General features: G+C 63.6%; 1 protein-coding gene across 4 annotated transcripts in view; it reads right to left on the reverse strand.

The window, feature by feature from the left end:
- The window catches only part of NOTCH1 (notch receptor 1), a 50,305-nt gene that overhangs the window by 13,876 nt on the left and 12,434 nt on the right, over positions 1–23,995 (reverse strand). For 3 of the 4 annotated variants that reach the window (XM_035263311.3, XM_035263304.3, XM_035263312.3), the window contains exons 3-19: positions 15,064–15,326; positions 14,152–14,490; positions 10,617–10,739; positions 9,803–10,036; positions 9,344–9,499; positions 8,989–9,174; positions 8,511–8,624; positions 7,505–7,618; positions 6,991–7,224; positions 6,786–6,896; positions 6,003–6,195; positions 4,948–5,093; positions 4,580–4,693; positions 2,729–2,848; positions 2,245–2,397; positions 1,299–1,527; positions 468–669 (exon numbers count right to left, since the gene is read on the reverse strand). In XM_035263311.3, coding sequence (XP_035119202.3) covers positions 468–669; positions 1,299–1,527; positions 2,245–2,397; positions 2,729–2,848; positions 4,580–4,693; positions 4,948–5,093; positions 6,003–6,195; positions 6,786–6,896; positions 6,991–7,224; positions 7,505–7,618; positions 8,511–8,624; positions 8,989–9,174; positions 9,344–9,499; positions 9,803–10,036; positions 10,617–10,739; positions 14,152–14,490; positions 15,064–15,223 — 2,928 coding nt within the window. In that variant the 5' untranslated portion in view covers positions 15,224–15,326. Of the gene's footprint in view, positions 1–467; positions 670–1,298; positions 1,528–2,244; positions 2,398–2,728; positions 2,849–4,579; positions 4,694–4,947; positions 5,094–6,002; positions 6,196–6,785; positions 6,897–6,990; positions 7,225–7,504; positions 7,619–8,510; positions 8,625–8,988; positions 9,175–9,343; positions 9,500–9,802; positions 10,037–10,616; positions 10,740–14,151; positions 14,491–15,063; positions 15,327–20,169; positions 20,265–23,995 lie in introns of all 4 variants that reach the window. The other variant, XM_078332195.1, reaches the window with a different exon arrangement.

The following is a 23,995-nucleotide window of genomic DNA, read 5'->3' on the forward strand; positions in this document are numbered from 1 at the left end:
GGTGCCTGCCCCCGGGCCATCCCTCCAGGTCACCCCCCAGGCTACTCACCAGGGCACCCCCAGGCCATCCCCCAGGCCACTCTGCCAGGGCACCTCTAGGCCATCCCCCCAGGCCATCCCCTTCCCAGTTCATAATGCATATCGGCCAAGGAGCCCCATTCCATCCTGTCCCATAGCCCACTCTACAGAATTGGAAACTTCGGCCTCTGGACTCCCCACCGCCCCCACACCAGGATTTCCTAATTCCTGAGCTCCCGCCCTGGCTGCAGAAATCAGGGATTGAACAAAGACGCCTGCTGCTCCCACATCAGATTCCCTCACTGGCCGCTCAGATCCCTAGAAGCCCTCCGCCCAGGGGTGTGGGGGCCCCAAGCTGACACAGTTGGGCCTGGGGGTGACCATTCCCACCCCCCACAGGCAGGCACGCACCCCAGGCCCTCCTCAGGCACCTGTGGCTGCACACTCACCTGGCAGTTGGGGCCAGTGTAGCCCTGGGGGCAGGTGCACCTGTAGGAGCCACAGCTGTCCTGGCAGGTGCCACCATGCAGGCAGGGTTGTGAGTCGCATTCGTTGACGTCGTGCTGGCAGTAGCTGCCCGTGAAGCCGGGTGGGCACAGGCAAGTGAAGGAGTTGATGCCGTCCACACAGGTGCCACCATTGAAGCAGGAGCTGCGGGCAGGTGGACAGGTGGGTGGTGAGCGGGAGGCACTGGTGGGTCCTCTCTGGAGCAGACCCTGCCTTGCCAGCACCTCGCCTCCACTCAGCCCTGAGGGACCTAACGGCCAGGACAGACCCAGAGCGGCCTGGCTGACCCGGAGAGGCCAGCGGGAGCCTGGAGCCCAGCTCTCACACCAAGTCATGCCTTCCTGCCTGCCTTCTTCATAAGTCACGTCAAGAGGAGCTTTACTAAGCACATGGCAGTAGGGTGGTTACAGTCAGAATGAGGTAGAAACCAGAACCTGTCCCAGCAATCCAGGAGGTGACTACGTCAGACACCAGGAGCGACACTGATTTTACCACTGAGTTTCCTGGCAACCACAGCAAAAAGAAGACAAGGGTGACACAGTTCTCGCTGTTGTTCACGAGACACAACTGGGGTTCCTGGCGCAGGACACAGGCGGAGGTCACAACAGCCCTCTCAGGAGGGACGTGTCGGTACAACGAAATGTCTGGACTCAGTGCAACGATGCTAAGTGGCCACTGGGCCTGGGCGGACGCCTGCTTGGGGTGCCAGGCTGCCATCGGCTGCACAGCCTGCAATGCCATCTCCTCCCCGGCCTCCCGGGAGCCTCTCGCACCTCTCCGTGCAGTCAGGCGTGTTGTTCTCACAGTGGATCCCACTGAAGCCCGCGGGGCAGGTGCACGTGTAGCTGTCCACACAGTCTGTGCAGTTGGCCCCGTTGCGGCAGGGGTCACTGGCACACTCGTTGATGTCCTCCTCACAGAAAGTGCCCTGGAAGCCGGGCAGGCAGTCGCAGAAGGCCATGTTGACACCGTCTGTGCAGGAGCCGCCGTTGTGACACGGGTCTGGGAGGGGATCGAAGAGGGCGTGTGAGAGGCAGGCAAAAACCCGCACCTGTGGGAAAGGCTGGGAAGGCTGCGAGGCTGGGGACCGCCCAGCTCTTCGGGGCTGAGGCTGCGACCAGCCACCCCAGGACAGAGGTGTCTGGTGGGGAGCCCCGGTGTCCACAGGTTGAGTCACCCTCGTGTCCTGTGCTTGGGGTCTGCTCTCTCCACCTGCTGCTGTCCTCACACTCCAGGACAGGGGACAGCTTCACAGGCTTCACACACTGAGCAGGGGAGGGTGACAGTTCTTGCCCCTGCCTGCGGGGGATGCCAGCAAGACCCCTGGCTTCTGCGAACCTCAGCCTCTGTGAAGCAGGGCTGGGAGGCCTTAGAGCTCTGCCCTGAAGCGGGGCCTCATAAGGCCCAGGTGAGGGTGTAGGCCGGGCCCCATGCCAGCCTCAGCTCAGGGAAGAGCCATGGGAGGAGTCGCCGTGACTCCTGCACCACCTGGCTGGGAAGTGTGGTGAGGGGCAAGGGGCTAGAAGCTGGGCAGCCGGCTCTGGAGCCCTCCTGAACCAACCAGACCACCCCTTAGCACCTCCCCCACACCTGGCCTGACTCTTCCATCCATACTCAGGCCTCCCTGGGCGCTTACGGCCGGCACCATGAGCACCAACCCTGCCCAGGGAAACTGAGGCCCGAGAGCTCCCCGGAGGCGCTGGAGCTGTGGGCACTCACTGGGCCGACAGTCGTCAATGTCTGTCTCGCAGTTGCGCCCGCTGTAGCCAGCCTGGCAGTGGCATCGGTAACCGCCCTGGGTGTTCTGGCAGGACGCCCCGTGCTGGCACGGGCTCTTCACACACTCGTTGATGTCTACCTCACAGGTCTGTCCTGCAGGGCGGGAGGGGCCGCTTGGTCGGTCACCAGCAGCTCCCCAGCCCTCCAGGCCCTTCAAAGGTGGGCCCCCCTGGGTCCTGGGGCCTCTCCCAACCCCCAGGAGTTGGCCTCCATGGCCCCAGGACCATCCTTTCTCCCCTGATTTTGACTTAAAGTCACAGGAACTCGAGTTGGGAAGGGCACTCCGGGGTCAATTCTTGACTCCAGAGCTTCTCCAACCAGGGCCCCTCTCCAAAGACTCGTCCAGCCTGCCTGGGAGCTGCCTGTGTCCCACAGACGTCCTGACCTCCCATCCCAGCCCCTCCCAGGTCCTGGCCAGCCTCACCTTGCCAGCCCGTGGGGCAGACGCAGGAGAAGCTCTCGTAGTCCTCAGATTCCCTGCACTCCCCGCCATTTCTGCAGGGGCTGGGGGCGCACGGGGCCAGCACCACCTCACACGTGGCACCTGCGGGAAGGAGACACGTGTGACCTCGGGGACTCACCCAGCGGGATCTCCCAAATGAAGGCCATCTGGCCACTGCCTGCTGGCCTTTCCACCATCAGAGCACCATTGGATGGTCACAAGGGGAGGCAAATGCGTGCCAGGACCCCTCTGTACTCCCCGTTATGCCAGAACCGTAACCAGGGGAGGAGCAGAGCACGGATGGGGGATGCTGAAAACAAGCTGCAGAAACGCCACACTCAGAAGCCACCCCTCATTCCCCGTCAGCAGCGGGACACAGCCTAGGCCTCACCCTGCTAGGAGCGCCCGGGAACAAGGACTGCACCAGGAGAGGCGGCTTCACCCTCGGAGGCTCCACCCACACTCCAGGGACCTGGGTCTACCTCTGATGCCAGCCCCCTCCTCATCTCCCGGTGGCAAGGAAAGGCCCTGGCCTGAAACCCATCCTGAGACTGGGCGTCATAGGTGGCAAACACCTGTCACAGGAGCCTGACGAATGAGGGCTGTGATGGAGGGGGTAGGCCCCCAGCATATCCTGCATGTTTCGGGCCCTGGGCACAACCTGGGGAGCTCTGGGACTATGCAGGGTGTCTGGCAAAGACCATGTGGGAACCACGTGCATCCCTGAGTGCCTTTTTCTGCACAGCCCTATGGCCGAACTTCCTGTTTACAGCCGTGGGGACTGCGTTATCTTCCCCGTCCCCCATTATCTCCCTGGCCTGCTGGGGTGACTTTCCAGGGCCTCTCTTCCTATTGGTTTCCACGGTGACCTGGGCAGGCAGGAACTGCGCCAGAGTTTCCGACAATTGTGCGAAAGGAAGCAGGAAGCGGGCAGATAGGAAGCGGGTCAGCACCGCCGCGCCTCCTACTGACCCGATCGATGTGTCCAAAAGGGACAGGGGCGCCCGGCAGCAGAGGGAGGGTCCTCACTGACCAACATGGGAGAGAAAATCCAGGTCCCTAACTTGAGTCAAAGAAAACAGCGTTCTGGTCACCATAGGCTGCTGGATGTCATGGGAACCACAGGCGTGGGAGCTCCAGCCCGGCCGCCTGGCCCAGGCAGGCTCACCCTGACCATGCCCCATGGCAGCACCCTCCGCCAGCGCCTGGGGAGCCCCAGGACCCTGGTGCTTGTGGACTGTTCTTTGTCTTTTCTAGAGGAGATCATTTCCTGCAGTCCCCTTGGCTGGGTTAACGGCAGGGGCCGGACAGTTGGGGAAACTTCCCCCTCCTTGCTCAGCCTAAACAGAGGGCTCCTTGTTCCCGGCACACAAAGAGGGCCCGCCGTCAAAGGAATCCCTCAGGCCCGGCTGGCGGGGGTGGGGAAGCCGGCCCCCAGAGGCCCCGAGCAGGGTGGGCGCTGGGAGCACGAAGGCCAAGGGCCCAGGCCTGTCCCTGCTAAGGGTTCACCTGCGTCCTGTGGAAGGCTTGCCAGGCAAAACATACGCTTACACGAAAAATTTCTCCCAGGCATCCTGTATTTTCGCTAACTTGCCAAGACCACCCCCGGGGCCAGGCCCCCATGCTGCAGGGGCTTAAAGCACTCAGTAAGGAGCAGAGCCTTCCAGAAGGCCCAGCCCCAAGAAAGCACCACTTTACCCTGCAGTCACGGCTTCCCAGGCCACCCCCACCCCTGGCCCCACCAGCTCCAGCATAGGCCCCGCCCTCACCAGCATAGGCCCCACCCTCTCCAGCATAGGCCCCACCCCTCAACTGATAAGCCCCGCCCCTCACCTGTGTAGGGCAGCAGGCAGTTGCACTTGTACCCGGCAATATCATCAATACACGTGCCCTGGTTCAGACACGGGTTGGACGCACACTCATTGATGTTGGTCTGGCAGTTGGGGCCTGGAGGGAAGGGACAGCACTCGGCATGTTCAGCATCCCAGGCACCTTGGCAGGGCCCCACAACAGCAGCCTTGGGCCTGCTCCCATCCCCCCGCCAGGCCCCTAGTCCCTGAGAGCCGGCAGACTGGACCTAGGGCTTTGGCAGTGGAGGGAGACACCATTCACGGTGGTAGCTGGATCCGGGTCCCAATCCTGGGCCTGCAGCTCCCCTGCCTCATGGCATCCCTTCACACTCAGGAGCGCAGCCCACTCACCGCTGAAGCCCTCCCGGCATGTGCACACGTAGCCGCCGGTCATGTCTCTGCAGGTGCCACCGTTGACGCAAGGGTTGGACTCACACTCATTGTTGTTGATGTCACAGTTGGTCCCACTCCACCCAGGGTCACAGTCGCATTTGTACCTGGAAGGGGGACCACACCGCAGGCTGAGGGAGACCCGAGCAGCACGGCCAGGGTCTGGGCACTCCTGGCTCTGCAAAGCCCACAGGCTGGAGGAGGTGCTCATCTACTCAGACCGCAGAGTCCTTTAGTGGGGGCGGGCCGAGTACAGTGGCTCAGGCCTGGGATCCCAGCACTTCGGGAGGCCAAGGTGGGCGAGTCATTTGAGGCCAGGCGTTCAAGACCACCCTGGCCAATGTGGTGAAACACCCCACCCCCTCTCTCTACTAAAAATACAAAAATTCACCCAGTGTGGTGGCACATGCCTGTAGTCTCAGCTACCCGGGAGGCTGAGGCAGGAGAATCACCTGAACCTGAGAGGTGGAGGTTGCAGTGAGCACTGTACTTCACCCCTGACAACAGAGCCTCCATCTCAAAATAAAGTGGGGCTGCAGCGCTTCCCATACCCAAGACTGCGGCAGGGGTGTGGCTCATTAGTGAGGGGACCAGGCCAAGTGCAGGGCAGTGGGGCTCTATGACAGGCCCCCACCACTTGCCTGCTGTGTGGCCCCGAGCAAAGCATGTGCCTTCTCTGTGCCACATGAGGGCAATGGGGTCCCTGCTAAATTAAATGGCCCCATCCAGGCAGAGTGGTGCTGGGCCCATCATGGCGTCAGAATCACTCGCCGCTGTCACCATGCAAACGTGTTTCCAGGGTCACTTTGGGCCTGTGTCCTGAGCCCACCATGCAGCCACAGAGCTGCCAGGTGTGGACTGCTGGCCGTCTGAGGGCCCATAGGTGTGGGCGTCCCCGAGGGGTGCTCCCTGCCGCCTGGCCCCGTCCAAAGCCTGTTTCCGGCCCATCCCGACCCTCCTGGTGGCAGAGCTCCCAGGGTTCAGGGCTGGTCCCTATTACCGGCCCCTGGGCGTACCCGTTGAGGCTGTCCCGGCAGGCCCCGTGGACACAGGGGTTGCTGTTGCACTCGTTGACCTCGGACAGGCAGGTGGGGTCGTGGTAGCCCTCGGGACAGCGGCAGGTGAAGCTGTTGACGCCGTCCTCGCATGTGCCGCCATTGTGGCAGGGGCTGCCCGCACACTCATCAATGTCGATGTTGCACATGCTCCCTGCGGCAGGCAGGGGTGTGTCAGGCTTCGAGGCCTGGCAGCACCCAGGGCTCCCACCCATGTGGGCCTTGGTCTCCTGGGCTGCTAAGCCAGGAGGATCACCCTTCTGGTCTTGTCCTTCCAGGTGCCAGAAACTATCTCAGGTCACGGCGTGCCCTGTGCCAGCCTCCTCGGGCACCAGGTTCCACCCACTTAAGTCATCCTCCCAAGGGCCTCAGGGACAAGGGCTGCTGTGGCCCTGACTGATGAGAACCTGAGGCCCAGAGAGGCAGAGGGACCTGCTCAAAGGCACTGGTGAGCCACAAAGGCAGGTCCCCAAGCCTGGCCTCAGGGCTGGCACTCCCTCTTGGCCTGCGGGGCCACTGGGCCAACACGACCCAGGCCTGCCTTGACCAGGGACAAGAGGTATGTGGGGGCCAGGCGTGGTGCCAGCTGTAGCCCTGGCCCTGGTGCCGTCTCTGTCGCAGACCACAGTCCGCCAGGGTGGGCGGCTCTGCACTGGGCCCTGGCCATCTCCAAAGCCCCCAACCCAACCCCTTGGCAGCCCCAGGGGCACAGCCCGGCCAGCCCCCAGGCACAGGGCCACCCACCTGTGTAGCCTGGTTCACAGGCACACTCGTAGCCATCAATCTTGTCCAGACAGGTGCCTGAGTCACAGGGGCTGCTGGCACAGTCATCCAGGTTGATCTCGCAGTTGGGTCCTGAAGGGGTGGCACGTGACGGTCAGTTCCTGGGCCCACCCTGCCCACTGGCCACCTGCCTCACCCCGCCCCTGGCCCCCGCCTGGCTGGCCACCTGTGGTCCCCTTCAGGCAGAAGCAGAGGTAGGCGTTGTCGCGGTCCTGGCAGGTGCCCCCGTGGCGGCAGGGCTGGCTGGAGCACTCGTTGATGTTGGTCTCGCAGTGGTGGCCCGTGTAGCCCGGGCGGCAGAGGCAGGTGAAGGTGGAGACGCCGTCCTTGCAGGTGCCGTAGTGACAGGGGTCGGGATCACACTCATCAATGTCTACCTCGCAGTGCGTCCCCGTGTACCCTGGACCATGAGAGGGGTGGGCACAGGATGACTCAGGGCTGGATGCTCTCAGGACACCTGTGACCAGACCTGGGGTGGCCTGTGCCCATCTGAGGAGGGCTTCGGGCATGTCTTTTGTCGAGAGGCGCTCCCACCCACCCAGGATTGGGGCTGAGCTGTGCTCCCGGCCTCTGAACCAGGTGGCACAGACTGAGGTGTCCTTGACCTTGTCACCTTCCCAGACCTGAGCACCCTCTCCCCTGTACCCTGTTCCTCCCCACTGGTGGGCGCCAGCCCGCACCTTCTGTGCACACGCAGGTGTAAGTGTTGGGTCCATCCAGGCACTTGGCGCCATTCTTGCAGGGGGTACTGGCACACTCGTCCACATCGTACTGGCACAGGTGCCCAGTGAAGCCTGGGGCCGGGGAGAAGAGAGAGTCATGTGCCACAACACTTTGGCCCTTCAGGGACCCCTGGCCAGATCCCAGCAGTGAGTGCCTGGCTGGGCTCCCCTGGGCACACTCAGCTTGGGCTCAGCCAGCCCCAGGCTCTCCTGCCTCCTGCTGCCTGACTGCCCGCCCCCCGGATCAAAGCCCCTCCGCCACACATGCCCTCACTCCCACAGAAGGGGCCTTTTTCCCAAATCGACTGAGTTGCTATGGCTACGGTGGAGCCAGGCTGAGAATGGTGCTCCCCTCGCTCTGGTGTCTGGGACGGCTAATCTATGTCTCGGGAGGCCTGGGCTTGGGCCGGCAACACTTCCCTGGGCTCTGGGCTCTGTGCCCCCAGCCCTGGGACAGATGGAAACACCTCTCACCCAGGCCTCTGACAAGCTCCTCCGCGTCCGCCCTGGGCCACCACCGCCCCACTGCAGGCCAGCCTTCCACACTTGGTTCCATGCATACCTTGGCCTTACAGCTGGCGTGTGGTTGGGCAGGGGACACGGCAGGCTGGCCTCCCTCCCAGCCCTCAGAGCACCAGGCTGGATGGAGCCTCCTCCCTGTCTGGGCACCGAAGTTCCTGCTACGCCCCTCTCTCTAGGCAGGAGGGGCTGCACCAGATCAAGGGGGGTCTCTGGGCCTGGGCTCCACCACAACCCCGGGACGAGCTCCCTCTCACCCCCCGCCAGGCCTTGCCCTTCAGGGAAGCCTGAAAACACGCCATCCACTCAGGGGGCAAAACCCTCACCCTCCTGGCAGCCAGAACACAACCCCATGGCCAGGCGCCCCTCAGGAGAGCAGGCCCAGCCCAGGTTCGGGTGCAGACGGCAAGGGGCAATGCCAGGGCCAGGCAGGGGCGGCGCTCACCCATGAGACACTCGCACTGGAACTCATTGATCTTGTCCAGGCAGCGGCCGCTGTGCAGGCAGGGGCTACTGGCGCACTCATCCGTGTTAACTTCACAGTGCATGCCCTCGTAGCCTGTGGGGTGGGGAACCGGTGAAGGGGAACGGTGAGGGGGGCACGAGTGGCCCCAGTGCCCCACTGGGGACAGCTGGGGACTTGGGGCGGAAACCACGCTGGCCTTCAGCCCAGTATCCCAGCCACCATGGGCCCCCCCCATGCACCTGCTCCCCTGTAGCCCCCCGGCCCAGCACCCTCATATACCTAGCTCTGCCCCCATGCTCTGCTAGCCCTGTGGCCTGGTCTCAGTTTCCCCATGCCCCGTGCAGGCTGTGGGCCCAGAAGACATGCAAGGGGACGAGTCCCACAGATGCTCCAAGGCTGCCCCTCCGAGGCTGCCCAGGCCTGACTCGGTTTCCTGCCCCGGCCCTGGCGGACACACCGGGCATGCAGATGCACTGGAACTCCCCGATCTGGTCCAGGCAGGTGGCGTCGTTCTGGCACGGGTTCGAGACGCATTCGTTCACGTCAATCTCGCAGCGGGGGCCCGTGTAGCCCTGCAGACACTGGCACTCGAAGGAGCCCAGAGTGTTGATGCATTTGCCCGCATGCTCGCAGGGGTTGGCACCTGGCGAGGGCACACAGGTAAGAGGCTGCACAGGCCCCCTGGCCCCTATGATACCTCACTGCACACCCCCCCATCAGACTGGCAGGGCCCCATCCCCCATCCAACAGTCCCAACGGTTCTGGGTCCCGGCTGCCGCCCCCTCCTGGCCGCGCACCATGTTGGCACCTACCCAGCGAGCATTCGTCCACGTCCTGGCTGCAGGCCGGACCCGTGTACCCCGAGGGGCAGGTGCAGATGGCTTTGCCGTTGACGGGGTTGGTATCGCAGTTGGAGCCCTCGTTGCAGGGGTTGCTGATGCACGCGTCGTTGAGGTGGCACAGCAAACCTGGGCAGGTGGTGGCCATCAGCGGGCACGGACCCTGGGCCAGGCACGGTGCACCACCCACTGCTGGGGGTCCATCCTCACAGACACCCGGGAGGAGCTGCCCACCATGACCCCATGAAGCATCCCGGGACCCTTGGGATGTTTCGGGAGACTCACGGCGACCATCGGCCATGGTCCCGGACCAGAAAGGCCCTTTTGGGTTATCCTGGGTGCCAGAGGGCCACAGTCCCTGGGTGACATCACACAGGTCAGGCCTGGCCCACGTGAGCCCCCCCGAGCCCACCTAGACCTCAGGGCACCCACCTGTGCGGCCGTGGGGACACTCGCAGTAGAAGGAGGCCACGCGGTCATGGCAGGTGGCGCCGTGGAAGCAGGCGGCGCTGGCGCAGTCATCGATGTTCTCGCTACAGTCCTCGCCAGTCCAGCCATTGACGCACACACAGTTGTAGCCACCGTGGGTGTTGTGGCAGGTCCCGCCGTTCTGGCAGGCATTTGGCATGAGCTGGCACTCGTCCACATCCTCGGTGCAGTACTGACCTGCCGGGGACACAAGCTGTCGGCCCCGGGCAGCTGCCACTCCCTGAGCTCCTCGTCTTCTAAGACACAGGGCGGCAATGCCACCCCCTCCAGGAAGCCCTCCTGGGCCTACTCCTCTCCCCCTGCCAGCCTCTAAATCGCTCCTTCCTCTGCACGCCCGGCACCATGGGGGGCTCTTGCCTCCTCTTTGTGCTCTGTGGACTCAGCTGCGTCGGGGCGCAGCTTTGCCCATCACCCCCACCACAGGGCAATCCCCAAGCGCAGGGCCTCTGTGGCCAGCCCAGGCATCAAGGCTGAGTGGGGTGCTGAAGACCCTCGATGCCAGGACAGTGTTGGGCACAGGGGCTGCCTGCAGCCAGGTTGCAGTCAGCCCACATAGACCAGCCAGGTCTGTGCTGACCCCAAGGCGAGTGGCGTCAGACCCTGGCCACGGGAAGTGGGGCCCCCCATCATGTCCTTCTCGGCCAACCCCAGCCTGCCTGGCCTGGGACAGGGTCTCGTCGGCTCCCCACCATGCCTGTGCATGCAGTTTAATAAGTGGGTGGCAGCCCCACCCCGGCTGCCCCACCCGGATACGCGCCTGTCCACTCTGGCGGGCAGCGGCAGTTGTAGGTGTTCACGCCGTCCACACAGGTGCCCCCATTCTTGCACTTGTTTTCTGGACAGTCGTCGATATTCTCCTCACAGTTCTGGCCGGTGAAGCCTGCAGCAGGAGGAGCTGGGTCAGCCTCTTCCCTGAGGTCCAAGCCCATCCTGCCCGGACCACTGCCACACTGCTCTGGACACAAGAGCTGGCCCGCCACAGCCCTGCCCTGGGGCTCCAGGGTCTGTGCCCGCCCCCTGCCTCACCCCCATGCCCAGAGGGCCATGCGCTGCTCTAAAGAATCATTTTGTACAGGGCTGGCTAAACAGACAGGGACTCAAGAACACCGGGTTCCAGAAGTCTCCATCACAACCACCCTCAGAGTTTCTGGAGGCTCTTGCACCTGGGTGCCGCCTGCATGCTCAGAGCGCCCCACAATGTCCCAGCAGGGTGGCACAAACCCATCTTCGGGGGCAGATGCTGGGGCCTGGGAAGGCCTCTGAGCAGAAGGGACGTAGCCAGGAGGTGCCTGGCTGGGGCACGCTGGGCCCCTGTAGCCCCGGGGAAGCTGTTGAGACTCAGATGGCCCAGCCACCCCGGGGCCGAGCTTTGCTGCCCACCTCCTCCTCCCCCTCCTCCTCCGAAGGCTGCTGTGCCCCCTCCCCTGAGGCGCAGCCCCAGCAGGCCTCCAAGGCAGCCAGTTAGCCATTAATCTATTCGAGCTGCAGTGGTTCAATGATCAACCCAGACAGGCATGTTCGGCAACAGCCAAACCTGCAGCCGGTTACTAACTGACGCCTCCCGAGATGCCTCTGAACCCTCTGCCCTAGGAGCACCCACCTGCTTGGCCCCACCCTCTGAGACATCACCTCCACTACCACCCCTTCCACTGGACCGGAGCAAAAACAGGGGGCCAGGGCAGCCAAAATCCAAACTGCATCTGCTGGGGGAGGACCCAAAATCAGAGCCCAGCCCTGGCACGGTGGCTCACGCTTGGAATCCCAGAACTTTGGGAGGCTGAAGCAGGCGGATCGCTTGAGCTCAGGAGTTCAAGACCAGCCTGGACAACATGGCGAAAACCTGTCTCCACAAAAAAATACAAGAAGTAGCAAAGCACGGTGGCGCGTGCCAGTAGTCCCAGCTACTTGGGGGGGCTGAGGCAGGAGGATCTCTTTAGCCTGGGAGGTCGAGGCTGCAGTGAGCTGAGAGCCTGCCACTGTACTCCAGCCTGGGTGACAGAGACCCTGTCCCCCCACCAAAAAAAAAAAAAAAAAAATCAGAGGCCAGGCGCGGTGGCTCAGGCCTGTAATCCCAGCACTTTGGGAGGCTGAGGCAGGTGGGTCACGAGGTCAAGAGATTGAGACAAGGTCAAGAGATCCTGCTCAACATGGTGAAACCCCGTCTCTACTAAAAAATACAAAAAATTAGCCAGGCATGGTGGTGTGCGCCTGTAATCCCAGCTACTCAGGAGGCTGAGGCAGGAGAATTGCCTGAACCCTGGAGGCGGAGGCTGTGGTGAGCCGAGATCGCGCCATTGCACTCCAGCCTGGGTAACAAGAACGAAACTCTGTCTCAAAACAAACAAACAAACAAACAAACAAAACAAGTCAGAGCCTGGAGCCTGAGTCCTGGTCCCTACTCACGTGTAGGACCCTGCACCCCGGGGAAGGGCCTAGCTGTTAGGTGGGTGGGCTCTTGGAGAAGCCTGTGACCTGAGACTGCCCTGCACCACTGGCTGAGGAACATGGGGCAAGAGGGAGGGGAAGCAGCGAGCCCCACGGACCCCAGCCGGCCCCTCTGCCATGAGGCCTGGGCAGCATCCTCCCCATCAGAAGTGGAGCTCACGAGGAGATGGTGCTGCTGTGCTCGGCAGGCTGTGCGAGTCCCTGTCCCAGTCAGCTCCCGAGCCTGCAGGGCTCAGGGCTGTCCCTGCCTCAGTTCCCCAGGACTCCACACACTGGTGTCTCCAGGGCTCCCTGACCTCCCAGAGGAGGCTAAGGGCCCCTCAGGGGCCTGGGTACAGGAGCCACCTGGCAGAGTCTGAAGCTGGGGTCTGGTTGGCCCGAGCCATTTGGGGAGGCCCCCTGGATGGTCATCTCACCCTGAAATGGCCAGACCCCACATCAGGCAGTGAGCACAGCCCTCACTGGAGGGGTGAGCCAGCCCTCAGCACCCCAGCATCAGATCTGCCCATTCTCAAGTGAGTAAATCCCGATAACCCTCCCCTTCCCTCCTGGCCACCCCCTCACATCCCTGAGCTGCCCCTGCCCAGGCATCGGCTCTGAGAGGGCCCAGTGCCCCTGGCATCTGTGCCCCTGGCATCTCCACCACTGGGCCTCACCAGGAGGTCCTCACCCACCCTGACCCAGGTGAGTGGGTGTCAGCTCTGCATGCAGGTGGCCTCGGACAAGGCCACACGCACCTGACCTGCATCTGAACCGCAGCCCCTCGTGGGCTCAGCCCCTCAGCCTCGGTGGCTGGAAGTGGGGTCCCATGGCTGCTAAAAAGCCCCTGAACCCCAGCAGCAGAAAGGCTCTATGCCCCGCCCTGCAGAGATCCAAGATCCAAGCCAGCCAGCGAGTGCCTGTCCCCACCCCACGCTCACCCAGTGACTTGCAGGAAATGCACAGGCCTGGTGTCTGCACGCAGAGGAGGCTGGGCTCAGCTGACTGGGCAGCTGGGAGCTTCCCCTTTGTGGGGCCAGGCCAGCTTGGGGCTGGGCAGGGAGTGGGGGAGCCCTTGGGTCACCCGTGGGTCGGCCAGGGCCCTGTGCATCCCCAACCCTGGGGCCAGGCCAGCTTCGGGTTGGGCAGGGAGTGGGGAGCCCTTGGGTCACCCGTGGGCCTCCGGGGCCCTGTGCATCCCCAGCCGCACCCCTGCCCGAATGCCCTCCCTCCGTTCCCACCTATCTGCCATGCTATGCAACTGAGGCAGAAGGTTTTGAAACCTCTTCCTTATTTTTAGAGCTGCTGCAAAATTTAGTCAAACCAGAACAGGCTCCCACATACAACACGGGTGGGGAGCCACTGGGGACACGGGTAGGGGCTGTGCCTGCCTGTCGCCCCCACCTGCAGGAGACCAGCAGGACAGCCGGAAGGGCCACGGCTCGGGGAAGGGATGGTGCAGCCCGTTGCCCCACACCCCTCCCGCCTGCAGCCCCACACCCCCCCCCCGCCTGCAGCCCCACACCCCTCCCGCCCCAGCCCCACTCCAGGGGAAGCCGGAGGGTTGCGCAAGTCAGGGTGCCCGCAGTGGGGGAGGCAGGGCATCCTACAACTCAAATGAGAGCTCCAGGGAACTCAAAAGACAGGGGCTGGCACCTGGACCCTGTGCAAGCCTCCTCCCAGCAAACATCCCGCTCTAGACACACCCCTAACACCTCACGCAGTCTGGGGAACCCACCAGCCCCACCTTCCCAGTTCTGCACCATGGACCCTCCCAGGGCTCCCCATGCACCAGGCACTCCCGTTCCCATCCCACGGGCCTGGCTGCGGGGAGGGACTCGTGCACCCCAGCTGCCATGCAGCAGTACCTGGCAGACAGGCGCACTCGTGTGTGGTGTCGCCCGTGGGGCGACAGGTGCCCCCATTCTGGCAGGGCGAGGGGCTGCAGGGCACGTAGGGCCGCTCACAGTTGGGGCCGGTGTGCGTGGCTCGGCAGGTGCAGTGGTAGGAGCCGACCTCGTTGTGGCAGGTTCCTCCATGGCGGCAGGGCCCAGGGTTCTGGCTGCACTCGTTGACGTCCTGCCGGCAGGTGGGGCCATGGAAGCTGGGTGGGCAGTGGCAGATGTAGGAGGCATCGAAGGGCAGGCACTGGCCGCCATTGGCGCAGGGGTTGGAGGCGCACGGGTCAGCCTGCTGGCACAATTTCCCTGGGGACAAAGGGACAAGAGGGTCATGCTGGCCTCCCTGCTCCCCGCGGCCAGGCCTCCCCTCCCTTCAGGCCCCGGGAGGTGCTGGCCTGGGTTCCACCTTAGGGGCCATGTCATTTGGTCCTTAGGACCTGCTGTGAGACCGGTCGCCTTTGGCATATGAAGGACCACAGGTCCCAGGAGGCCAAGTGACTTGCAAAGCCTCACAGCGGGAAGGCAGGAAGAGGTGGCCTTGGGCCTGAGCCCACACTGTCTCCTCCCAGAGCTGACACCCCCAGACACCCTTCACCCTAATAGGCGAGGGCCAGCGCATGGCAGGAGGAAGGGGCAGGGGGAGCCTAGACATCGAAGCTCTCCTCGTCTTGCAGAAGTGGGGACAGCAAGGGTTGAGCCGGAGCCAGCAGCTGAAAACCAGGCAACTTGGGCTGGGAGGCGACCAGGGCCCCTGGGGCAGGGGCTCCAATGACTTCCGGGTCACAGACCCAGGCCTGGTCCTGCCAAGCAGCTTGAGCTGCATGGGCAGCTGGCAGTGGGCCTGGGCCTGCCCCCGTCGGGCCGTGGGTCCTCCCTCACCTGACCAGCCAGGTGGGCAGCGGCACTTGTACTCCGTGAGCGTGAGCAGGTCGCAGGTGCCCCCGTTGCGGCAGGGGTTGGAGAGGCAGGCATTGTCCAGGGGTGTCAGGCAGAGGGGCCCGGAGAAACCCAGGGGGCAGCTGCAGACATAGTCCGCCATGCCTCCACGGTCCACCACGTGGCAGGTTCCAGCGTTCTTGCATGGGGTGCTGAGACACGGGTTGGAGTCCTGGCATCTCAGGCCCACAAAGGCGCCGCCGCAGCTGTTGGCAGATGTGCCAGGGCAGTCAGTTCCCACCTGCTCCCCCAGCATCCCTGCCACTCAGCACCTGTTGCGGGCACAGCTGCCTCGCCTGCACCCTGGTAGCAAGCGCAGGGGCACGGGTGCGATGCCTGCTTAGCAGGGCTCCCTCAGGGCTGGCAAATCTCTCTGGAGCTAGACAGATGTTGTGGTTGCACAACTTCGGGAATGTACTAAATGCCACCAAAGGAGGCTGAGGCAGAACTGCTTGAACCCAGGAGGCCGAGCTTGTAGTGAGCAGAGATTTCGCCACTGCATTCCAGCCTGAGCGACGCAGCAAGACTCCATCTCAAAAAAAAAAAAAAAAAAAAAAAAATACTAATTGGGGGAATAAGCTACAGACTAGAATATTCCAAGCTGGGTCCACAGCCCAGTCATGGGTCTGGGTCTACACCCGTGGAGAGCCACGGAGAGGAGTCGTGCACACTGGCTCTTTAAGCCTCCAGGTCTGCTGCCCTTGCCAGCTTTGCTACAGCAAACAGGCATTGTTTGGGCAGCAGTGAAGGTCGTGGTTTTCCCAGCCTTCAGGTATCAACATGATGGCAGCCATGGAAAGCGTGGACTGGCTTCCTGTGCCCCTTCCCATGTGGAAGCCTTTCTGATGGGACGTCTCACACCAAGATGGCACTGGGCATGCCGGCCACCCTGTTCTCAGCCCACACTCGGCCCTGGACACATTTCTCTTTCTGCATCAAGTCTTCATAACACATACCCAGGCACGTCAGCTGGGATCAGAAGCACCATGTTACAGCTGGGGAAACTGAGGTGCTGTGAGGAGTGCCTGCTGCCAGGTCTCTGCGAACCTGTCAAGGTGTGCCAAAGGCCGCCCCTAACCCTGAACACACAGTCCAGGTTCAGACAGAACAAGGGGAGAGGGAAGGGGTCCAGCTTCTCCACCACGCCGGGCCTCACCTGTTCCCTGCAGTGATGGGTGCAGAGCCTGCCCCCCCAGGCCCCATGATCACCCGGCCACCTACTGGGGTCAAATCACCGGCCCCCTCACCTCCTAGCCTTGCGCTCCCAGGGAAGGTCTGGGACCAGCCGGGTGCCACTCTTCCCAGTGGTGAAGCCTCTGAAGCGGAACGAGCCCCTGGCCCCCAGCAGACCCAGCACCCTGGGAAGGCTTCGGACCCATGGCTCAGGCCCTGTGTGGGCGTGGCCCCCTCTGGATGGGACGTACAGGCAGACAGTCCTGCCTCCCAGAGCCCACCTGGGTTGCCACGGCCACCTGCCCCAGCACCAGGCCTGAAGGTGTGGCTGACAGCTTCACATGGGACCCTCACTGGCCGGCCAAGATCTTGCTGCCTCTCCCGCCTATTCCCACCCAGTGGCTTGAATCAAGCCTATGATGTGAGTGACAGTGGCCTGGGGGGGCCCTACCCCAGGGGCTTGTGGAGGCTGTTGGGGATGGGGTCTGTGAGTTTCTCAGCAGCCAGTCACGCCCCTGTCCCAAAGGCCGGGAGACATCTGTCTTCCCTAAAGGCCTTTATCTGTGGCCACAGCTTAGGCAGGGAGAAAGCAAAATGGCCACTCTGGCCGACCATCTGTTGCCATAAGCCAAAAGTCCCAAAGCAACTGGTTTAAAGAAAACACATCTCACCCCTCCAAAGGGGCTCTGGGAGTTCACTCAGGTCTGGCTAGGGGTCCCGCCAGCCCAATGAGTCATCGGCACAGCCCTGGAATGAGACTCCCCCCATGTGACCAGTCACACCGGGTCTCAGTGACAGACCTGCCTCTCTGAGCACCTGTGGGGAGGGCAGGCGTGGTCCCTGCTGCACGCAGATCTAGTTACAGGCTGGCCAGTCCCTGAGGCGGAGAGGCTGCTGGGAACCCGAGGAGCCCGAGGGCTGGGCTGGGCCGAGGCCACAGGAGAGGCGCCCTCCCTCCACATAAATGCCCCATTGTCAGGCTTGATTTGGCCACAGCTCCTACTTGGAGAAAAGGCTCTTTTTTCTTTCCCAGCCACTGACGAAGTCGGCAGGGGTGTGTGCAGGACAGAGGGCGCTCGGTCATCAAGGCCAGGCTGGAGCCTCTGTTGGCCTGGCCATGCAACCTGGTGGTCCTTGCCTCCCAGACCCTAAAGGCTCCAAGGAGTGGAAAAAGCTGACCGGCTGGGCAAGACAGGTCAGGGGGCGAAGGGGCTTCCCCACAGCTATAGGTGACTCCACGTGAGCTGCCCGGGGGCCCCAGCCCCTAGAGCAGTCTCCCACCAAGTGTCCTGAGGTCACAGGACACTGGGTGTCCCCAAATGGACCACGACGCTCTGCCCGGACACCTGGTCCCACTCCCCCACTCTGAGTGTGGACCCAGTGTGGAGGACTGTGGGAGAATCTGTCCAACCGGACACATCCCAGTTAACAAGGCTGGACCACGCCGGGCCAGCAAGAGGAAAACACGCCCCATAAATCAGGCGTCGGCGCCCGGACAAAGGGCACTGGGAGCAGGTGTCGGACGTGGCGGCAGCTGCTCCCAGCGGGCGGGGCAGGAGGCTTGAGGAGGCTCCCGTGGGGGAATGCAGGCTGAGAGGGCCCATTGTCCGCCCCCACGCTCAGCCTGGGCATCGGACACCGAAGGGAAGGCACCCGCCCCAGCCCCACAGCCATGGCCTGGAGGTGTTGAGGGACGGGGAGCCGGGCTGAGCCTGGAGGAAGCTCTGAGCTGGGTGTGGGGGTAGCTTTGCGTCAGGTTCCCTGCTGCCGCTGCAGGCAGCCTGCTGCCTGAGCCCAGGATCTGCACCTCTCTCCCACCTGGCCAGAGCCGGAGCATTCTACAGACGGCTGACACCTGCCTTCTGCACAGCAGCCACACGTCCCTGAGAAGGCGGGAGGGACCTCAGGCCTGCAGCTTGGCCAGGACAAGAAACGCCAGCCTGTGACCAAACCCTTCTCGGCCCTGGCGCTTACCACTCCCCCAGTACTGGGGCCATGCTGTCTTCAACACCGTCCCAGCGGGTGGGTGGGTGTGAGCGAGAGGCAGGCACCAGCGCTTGGCTGAGTGAGGTGGTATCCAACAGCCCTCTCACCCACGGGGAGCCCCACAGCTCCCACGAGTGACTCACACCCCACCCAACACCATCCCCAAATCTCCTCCCATCAGGAGCAGTGGGAAGACCCTCCCGGGTCTAAAACGTGGGGCTTCTTTGAGATAGGGAACACCAGTCTCCCCCAGCAGACGAGAGCTACCCTATCCACTAAGTCATCCAGCTCCGATGGCGGGAACCCAGTCCATGCCAGGTATGTCCTGATGGGCTTGCCTTCCATGCATCCCTCTTAGGGTCACCTGGCACCTGCCTGTCCCATCCCCTACTCTCAGTGTCCTGGCAGTGCTGGGGCAACCTGTCCTGTCTGGGCTCCTGCAGGTAAGTGGCAGGTAGGGCTCCAGGAGGGCAGTGGGGGTGGGTGAAGGTGGGAGGGGAGGGTGCCAAGTGCCCTGGCGCCCGCCGTGCCAGCACCACCACCTCCACTGCCACCACCCGGCTTTGTTCCCGCCTCAGTATTTCCACAGTGCCGCTCCCACCCTCCCCGCCAGGGCCGCTCCATAGAAATGCTTCAGGAGGCAGATGCTGCCTCGACCTTTCACCCGGGACTGATTCTAAATTGTGCTGTTTTCCTTTCTAAGCTAAGCGGCCATCTGCCACCCCCAGGGGACAGATGACAGTTCCCTCCGCCCCAAAATGAGGAGGGGCCAGAGGGACTCCTCAGGGGCAGGGCTCACTCAGCTCCTACCCTCAAGGAGTTTATGGTCATGTGGGGCCAGGGATGGTGGGACAGGCAGAGGCTGCGCAGAGGGTGGGAGTGTGGGGTCAGCTGGATCTGAGTGGGCTGGGAGTCGGTGACGTGGCCCTCGCTGCCCCAGCAAGAGGAACCCGAGACCCTGGTGGGGGGCTTCCTACAGCTCCACCAGGTGACAGCACCTGCCAGGGCAGGGAGGGCCAGGGAAAGTGGGGGGCCTCTCCGGTGCACGGGAGCAGCACTTCCCAGAGCAGATGGGACAGCCTGCACACCCCGGCTGGCTGGGAGGGGAAGGGGAGGAGCCACGGGCTAAAATCATGGTCTGAATGCACCCCACCTGCCCTCAGCAGAGCCGCTGGGTGCAGCCGAGAACACAGGCCCAGCTCCACCTGTCCTCCTGGGGGCCTCCCGCCTGACCGTCAATCTCGGTCCAGCTTCCTGCCACAAAAGTCCAGGGGTTCTTTGGTAACAGTGTGGCCCCTCATGGGGCAATAAAGGGGGGTGATCTCCTCCCCAGACACCCCCAACAGCTGCTGCTCCCAGGGAGCCCATGGCCACATCCTGCAGGAGCCCATGCTGAGCCGCCCAGCCTGGGGTGCCCCGCCCCTGGCTCTCCCTGGGACCCCTCCCCTTACCAGCAGGACCTGCCCCAGCCTCAAGGGGCTCTGTGCAGCACGGATCTAGGGCCTCAGCACGTGCTCCTGGGCTGGCACCCAGATCCTGCCATGCTCTGCTAAGACTCAGCAAGGCTGGCCGCCTTGTACCCACACCATGGACAGTGGGCCTCACACCCAGCAACCCTGGCCCACGGGCAGGCCCTCCCATCCACCCGCCTGGGCAAATGGGACCCTGTGTGGACTGGCCAGGGGGGACACTGTAACCCCCTACTGGAGAGGGGGAGACAAGGCCAGACACAGGGGGGGTGGGTGCTTCCCCAGGCAGGCCCTCATGAGGCCACCAAGCCCAGCTCTAGCCCGGACCAAGGCTTCTGGACAGGGAGAGTCCTGAGACCTCAGCCCCTCACTTGGGCAGAGGCCAGTCCAAGTTCCCCACATCCCAGTGAGCACCACCCACCTTCCAGGAGGCACTGGCTGCTAAGACATGAGCTGGGCAGGGGCTTGGGGCTCCCCCGGGGTCCTGTCCTGCCGGAACAGCTGAGCAGCACAGCCCTGTGGGATGAAGGAGCCTCGGGAAGATGCCGGAGCCTCACTGCTCACAGCCCCTTCCCCGGTCTCCCCAAAGTCCCTAAAACAAAAAGCCACAGCAAGGAAGGCCCCAGCTCCCTGCGACCTGCCAGGACCCCGCATCCAAACCCGTCTGAACAGCTGGCTGGCACCTCTTCGGGGCTGACAGGCTTTGAAAGATGCCCTGCAGCTGCCAGGTCCTTCTTCCCTTTCTGCCCCCAGCTTCCTTCCACCTTGGACAGGAGAGAGGGATGCAGGCTCAGAGGGATCCGAGGGGGCTGTGGGGCCCCGTGAATCCCAGAACCACCAGGCCCGCTCACCGTTGGGGCGCAAAACCACGACTCTGAGGCTGCTGTGCAGACGGCTGCCTCCAGCCACCACCTGGGGTCACACCTGAGCTGTGGCCTCCCCCTGCCCCTGCAGCCGTTGGCCTGGAGCTGCTCAAAGTCGAGTAGGGGCCCTGCCCGGGTTCCCAGGGCCCCAGGGAAGGAGGCGAGGAGCAGTGGGGGCTTCAGGGAGGCTGGGGCCCAGAAAAGGGGCCAGCCCCAAACAGCGGCAGCTCCTGAGACAGAGGGCAGCAGCAGGCAGAGGGGGAGGCCGAGTCGGGTGGGCGGGGGTTGCGCCGGCCTGGTCTGAGCTGGGGCAGGGCTTTCCGGCCCGAACAGCTGTTGCCGGCACCCTCAGCTCTTTTGCCTGCAAATCTTTCCCCCCAGTTGCATCCTCGGATGGCTGAGAATGTGCTGAAGGGCGGAAGTGCAGGAAGGCCGGGTTTCCTTCTCTGGCTCCGGGGAAGCCCTTTGTGTGGGAGGTGGGATGGGGACAAAACCTGTCCTCCCAGGAAGCCACTTTTCCCACAGCCAGGAAAACAATGCCCCACCAAGGCGCCCTCACCCAACGTGGGAAGGGCTGGTCGCATCTGACGGACGGAAGGCCCGTGGAGACAGAGAGCTGAGGCAGCCACTCCGGGCGGCATGTGGCCAGACCCTCCCCCAAATGCCAGCAGGCTCTGTGGCACCAGGAGCCAGGTGTCACCAAAGTGCCCTATAGGCTGTGTGGGGAGTGAAAAATGCCTGCTGGAGCCCCACCTCTTGCTCCACTGGGGGAAATTCCCACCCGGATCCCCCAAAAGCAGACATGTGTGTCCTTCCCTGGGCTTCCTAGATGCTAGTCACCACAATGGCCCCTGGCTCCACTGGGGGAACTTCCCACCTGGATCCCCCAAAAGCATGTGTGTCCTCTCCTGGGCCTCCCAGGTGCTGGCCACCCCAATGGCCCCTGGGGACCCATGTGGACAAACCTCTTGGGCTGGAGAGGCCCAGATGGTCACTTCCGCACCAGGCCTCTGCTCCCAAGCAGGCCCAGCCCAGCCCTGCACCCCACGGTGGCTCAGAGGCCGGGAAGGCAGTGGACAGGCCCATGGCGATGCTGCTGGAGGGCTCAACCCAGACTCCTTGAACGCGCTCCCTGCCGACGCTAGGCATGCTTTTGGCAACTTCCCACCGCTGCTCCTGAGCAAATCCTGTCTCGAGATGGCAGGAAGGGGTTGCCCGGAGGGGCTCAGGTTCTCTGGAGTGAGCCCCCCAGCCAGCCGGGCAGACACCCGGGGGTGCGGGCTCCAGTCCAGCTGTCCTTGTTCAGAACGCCGCAGGGAGGGGAAGGAGCTCTAGACATCTGTCCAGTACACACCAGTCCAGGAATAAGGAAACAGCCCACGCCCCTCCTGGCCTGACCTACACATGGCTTTCCGAGCTCTGTCTCATGGGACCCCACAACCGCCCTGGGGGCGTGTACTGGGCCCACTTCACAGGTGAGAAAATGGACAGGTATGCCCAGCACACCACCCGGGTCTGAAGGCAGCTCTGAGCCACTCCTGCTGCTGAGGACCAGAGAGGAGCGGGACGGGGTGGGGAGGGGCAGGGTGGGGCAGGGTAGGGCAGCTCCTCAGGGCAGCGCAGTAGCAGCAGAAGCTCCCTGGGAAAGAGGAGGGAGGTGTGTGTCCCCCGCACCCGCAGCACCACTGGACAGACAGTCTGGATGTTTCTCCTGACCACCTGATCTCCCAGCACCGGGAAGTCTGGGGCAGACAATGCATCCTTACAGCTTCGACAGTGAAACACAAAACCCTAGCGCGGTGGGGGCGGGGCTCTGGGCGAGAGAGGCCCAGCCCAGGGCACAGATGCCCCTTCACCCACAGCACCCTTGGGCTGTCTGCACAGGTGGACGAGGGATGAAGCTGACGCTCACATTGCTGGAGGAGCGCTCCTGGCCTGCCGGGGGCAGACTCCGCCCTCCTCTGCGTCCTCCCACCCCTCTCCTGGGAAACCGCCCTGGAGATGAACCTCCGACTCAGCCGCAGATGATGGTGGCTTCAGTGGTGGCCCTGGAGGTCACCCATCCCCATCACACCCGCTGGCTCCCCGCTCTATGGTGACGAAAGGCACAGAGGGGCCTCTGAGCCCAAGAATCCACCTCTTGGGACCCCCCCACCACCTGCCGGCCGGATCCCAGCACCCAGCCTGGCTCACACACAGGCCCTTGGAGCCTCACTCTGCCCAGGCCGAGCACTGCTGCCGGGCACTGGGGCACAGCACATTTGGGAACTGGGATGCAAGCAGGTGCCCGAAGCCCTGGGAGGGGCCTATGAGGAGGGGCGCCTGGAGGAGGGGCCTGCAGTGCCACAACTTGGGGGACACCAGGGTGTCCTGGGACAGCTGGCACAGGCCGGGGACTATCTGGGGTGCCTTTCCCTGTGGGGAGAGTGGGGGGTTTTCAGGGTGGACTTGGCAGGTCCTAAAACGTCTGTCTCTCCAAGGCACTGAATAAGCCCGACCTTGCCCAGTGCCACGTGGCCTCACCCAAATATCTCGCAGGACCTCGCCCAAATCCCACACGACCTGGATGAAAGAGCGAACAACCTCATGCAAATCCCACACAGCCTCCCCAGGGCTTGTGGCTGGGGCTGGCCCCTGGGATAGGCCTTCCTGGAGGGGCCCCTGCAGCATGAGGAGGGGCTCAAGCATGGATGGCACGGATGGCACATCCCTGGGGGAGCCGGGCGTGCAGCTCCTGAGACCCAGCTACGCTTCCCACAGCTGCCAAGACTCTACAGCATCTCAAAAGAAGACACGATTCAGTGCAGCAGCCAAGCCTTGAGGATGGTACCTGGAGCTGTCAGGAACCCCGGGGGACACATCACGGCCCCTCCCCCTTGAGGAGGCCACTTCCATCTCCTGAGGAGGAAGGGACCTCAGAGAGGTGGCGGCAGCCCAGGGTCACACAGCCCACGTGGGGAAGAAGCCGATGACCTGGGCTGTTGACCCAGTGCCACCCAAACCTGGAAGGGGAAGGTCTGCTGGGGTGGCCAGGCCTTCCAGCCACCCCAGTCACCCACCTGCTTCTGCCTCCGCTCCTAGTGCCCAACTGGTCCCCAGGCCACCCACAGCCCAGTCAGGCCCAGCCACCAGGGAGCTGCAGAGCCCTGCACTGGGCCAGACCCTGCCACAGTCTAAGCCCTGCCACCACGTGGAGCCTGGACACTCAGCCCCACCTGGCCTCCCCGACCCCCAGGCTCTCCGTCAGACAGCAATAAGCGCAGCCTCCTTCTGAGAGGGATGCAGCGGGCCGTGCCCCGGAGCTAGGACCAACCCAGGCCCCTCTGTGTAAGGAAGGAGAACAGAGGCCCAATGGGCAGGCTGTGGCCCAGCACCTCCCCCCCC

This window comes from Callithrix jacchus, chromosome 1 (genome assembly GCF_049354715.1).
Source record: "Callithrix jacchus isolate 240 chromosome 1, calJac240_pri, whole genome shotgun sequence".
Taxonomy (NCBI): Eukaryota; Metazoa; Chordata; class Mammalia; order Primates; family Cebidae; genus Callithrix; species Callithrix jacchus.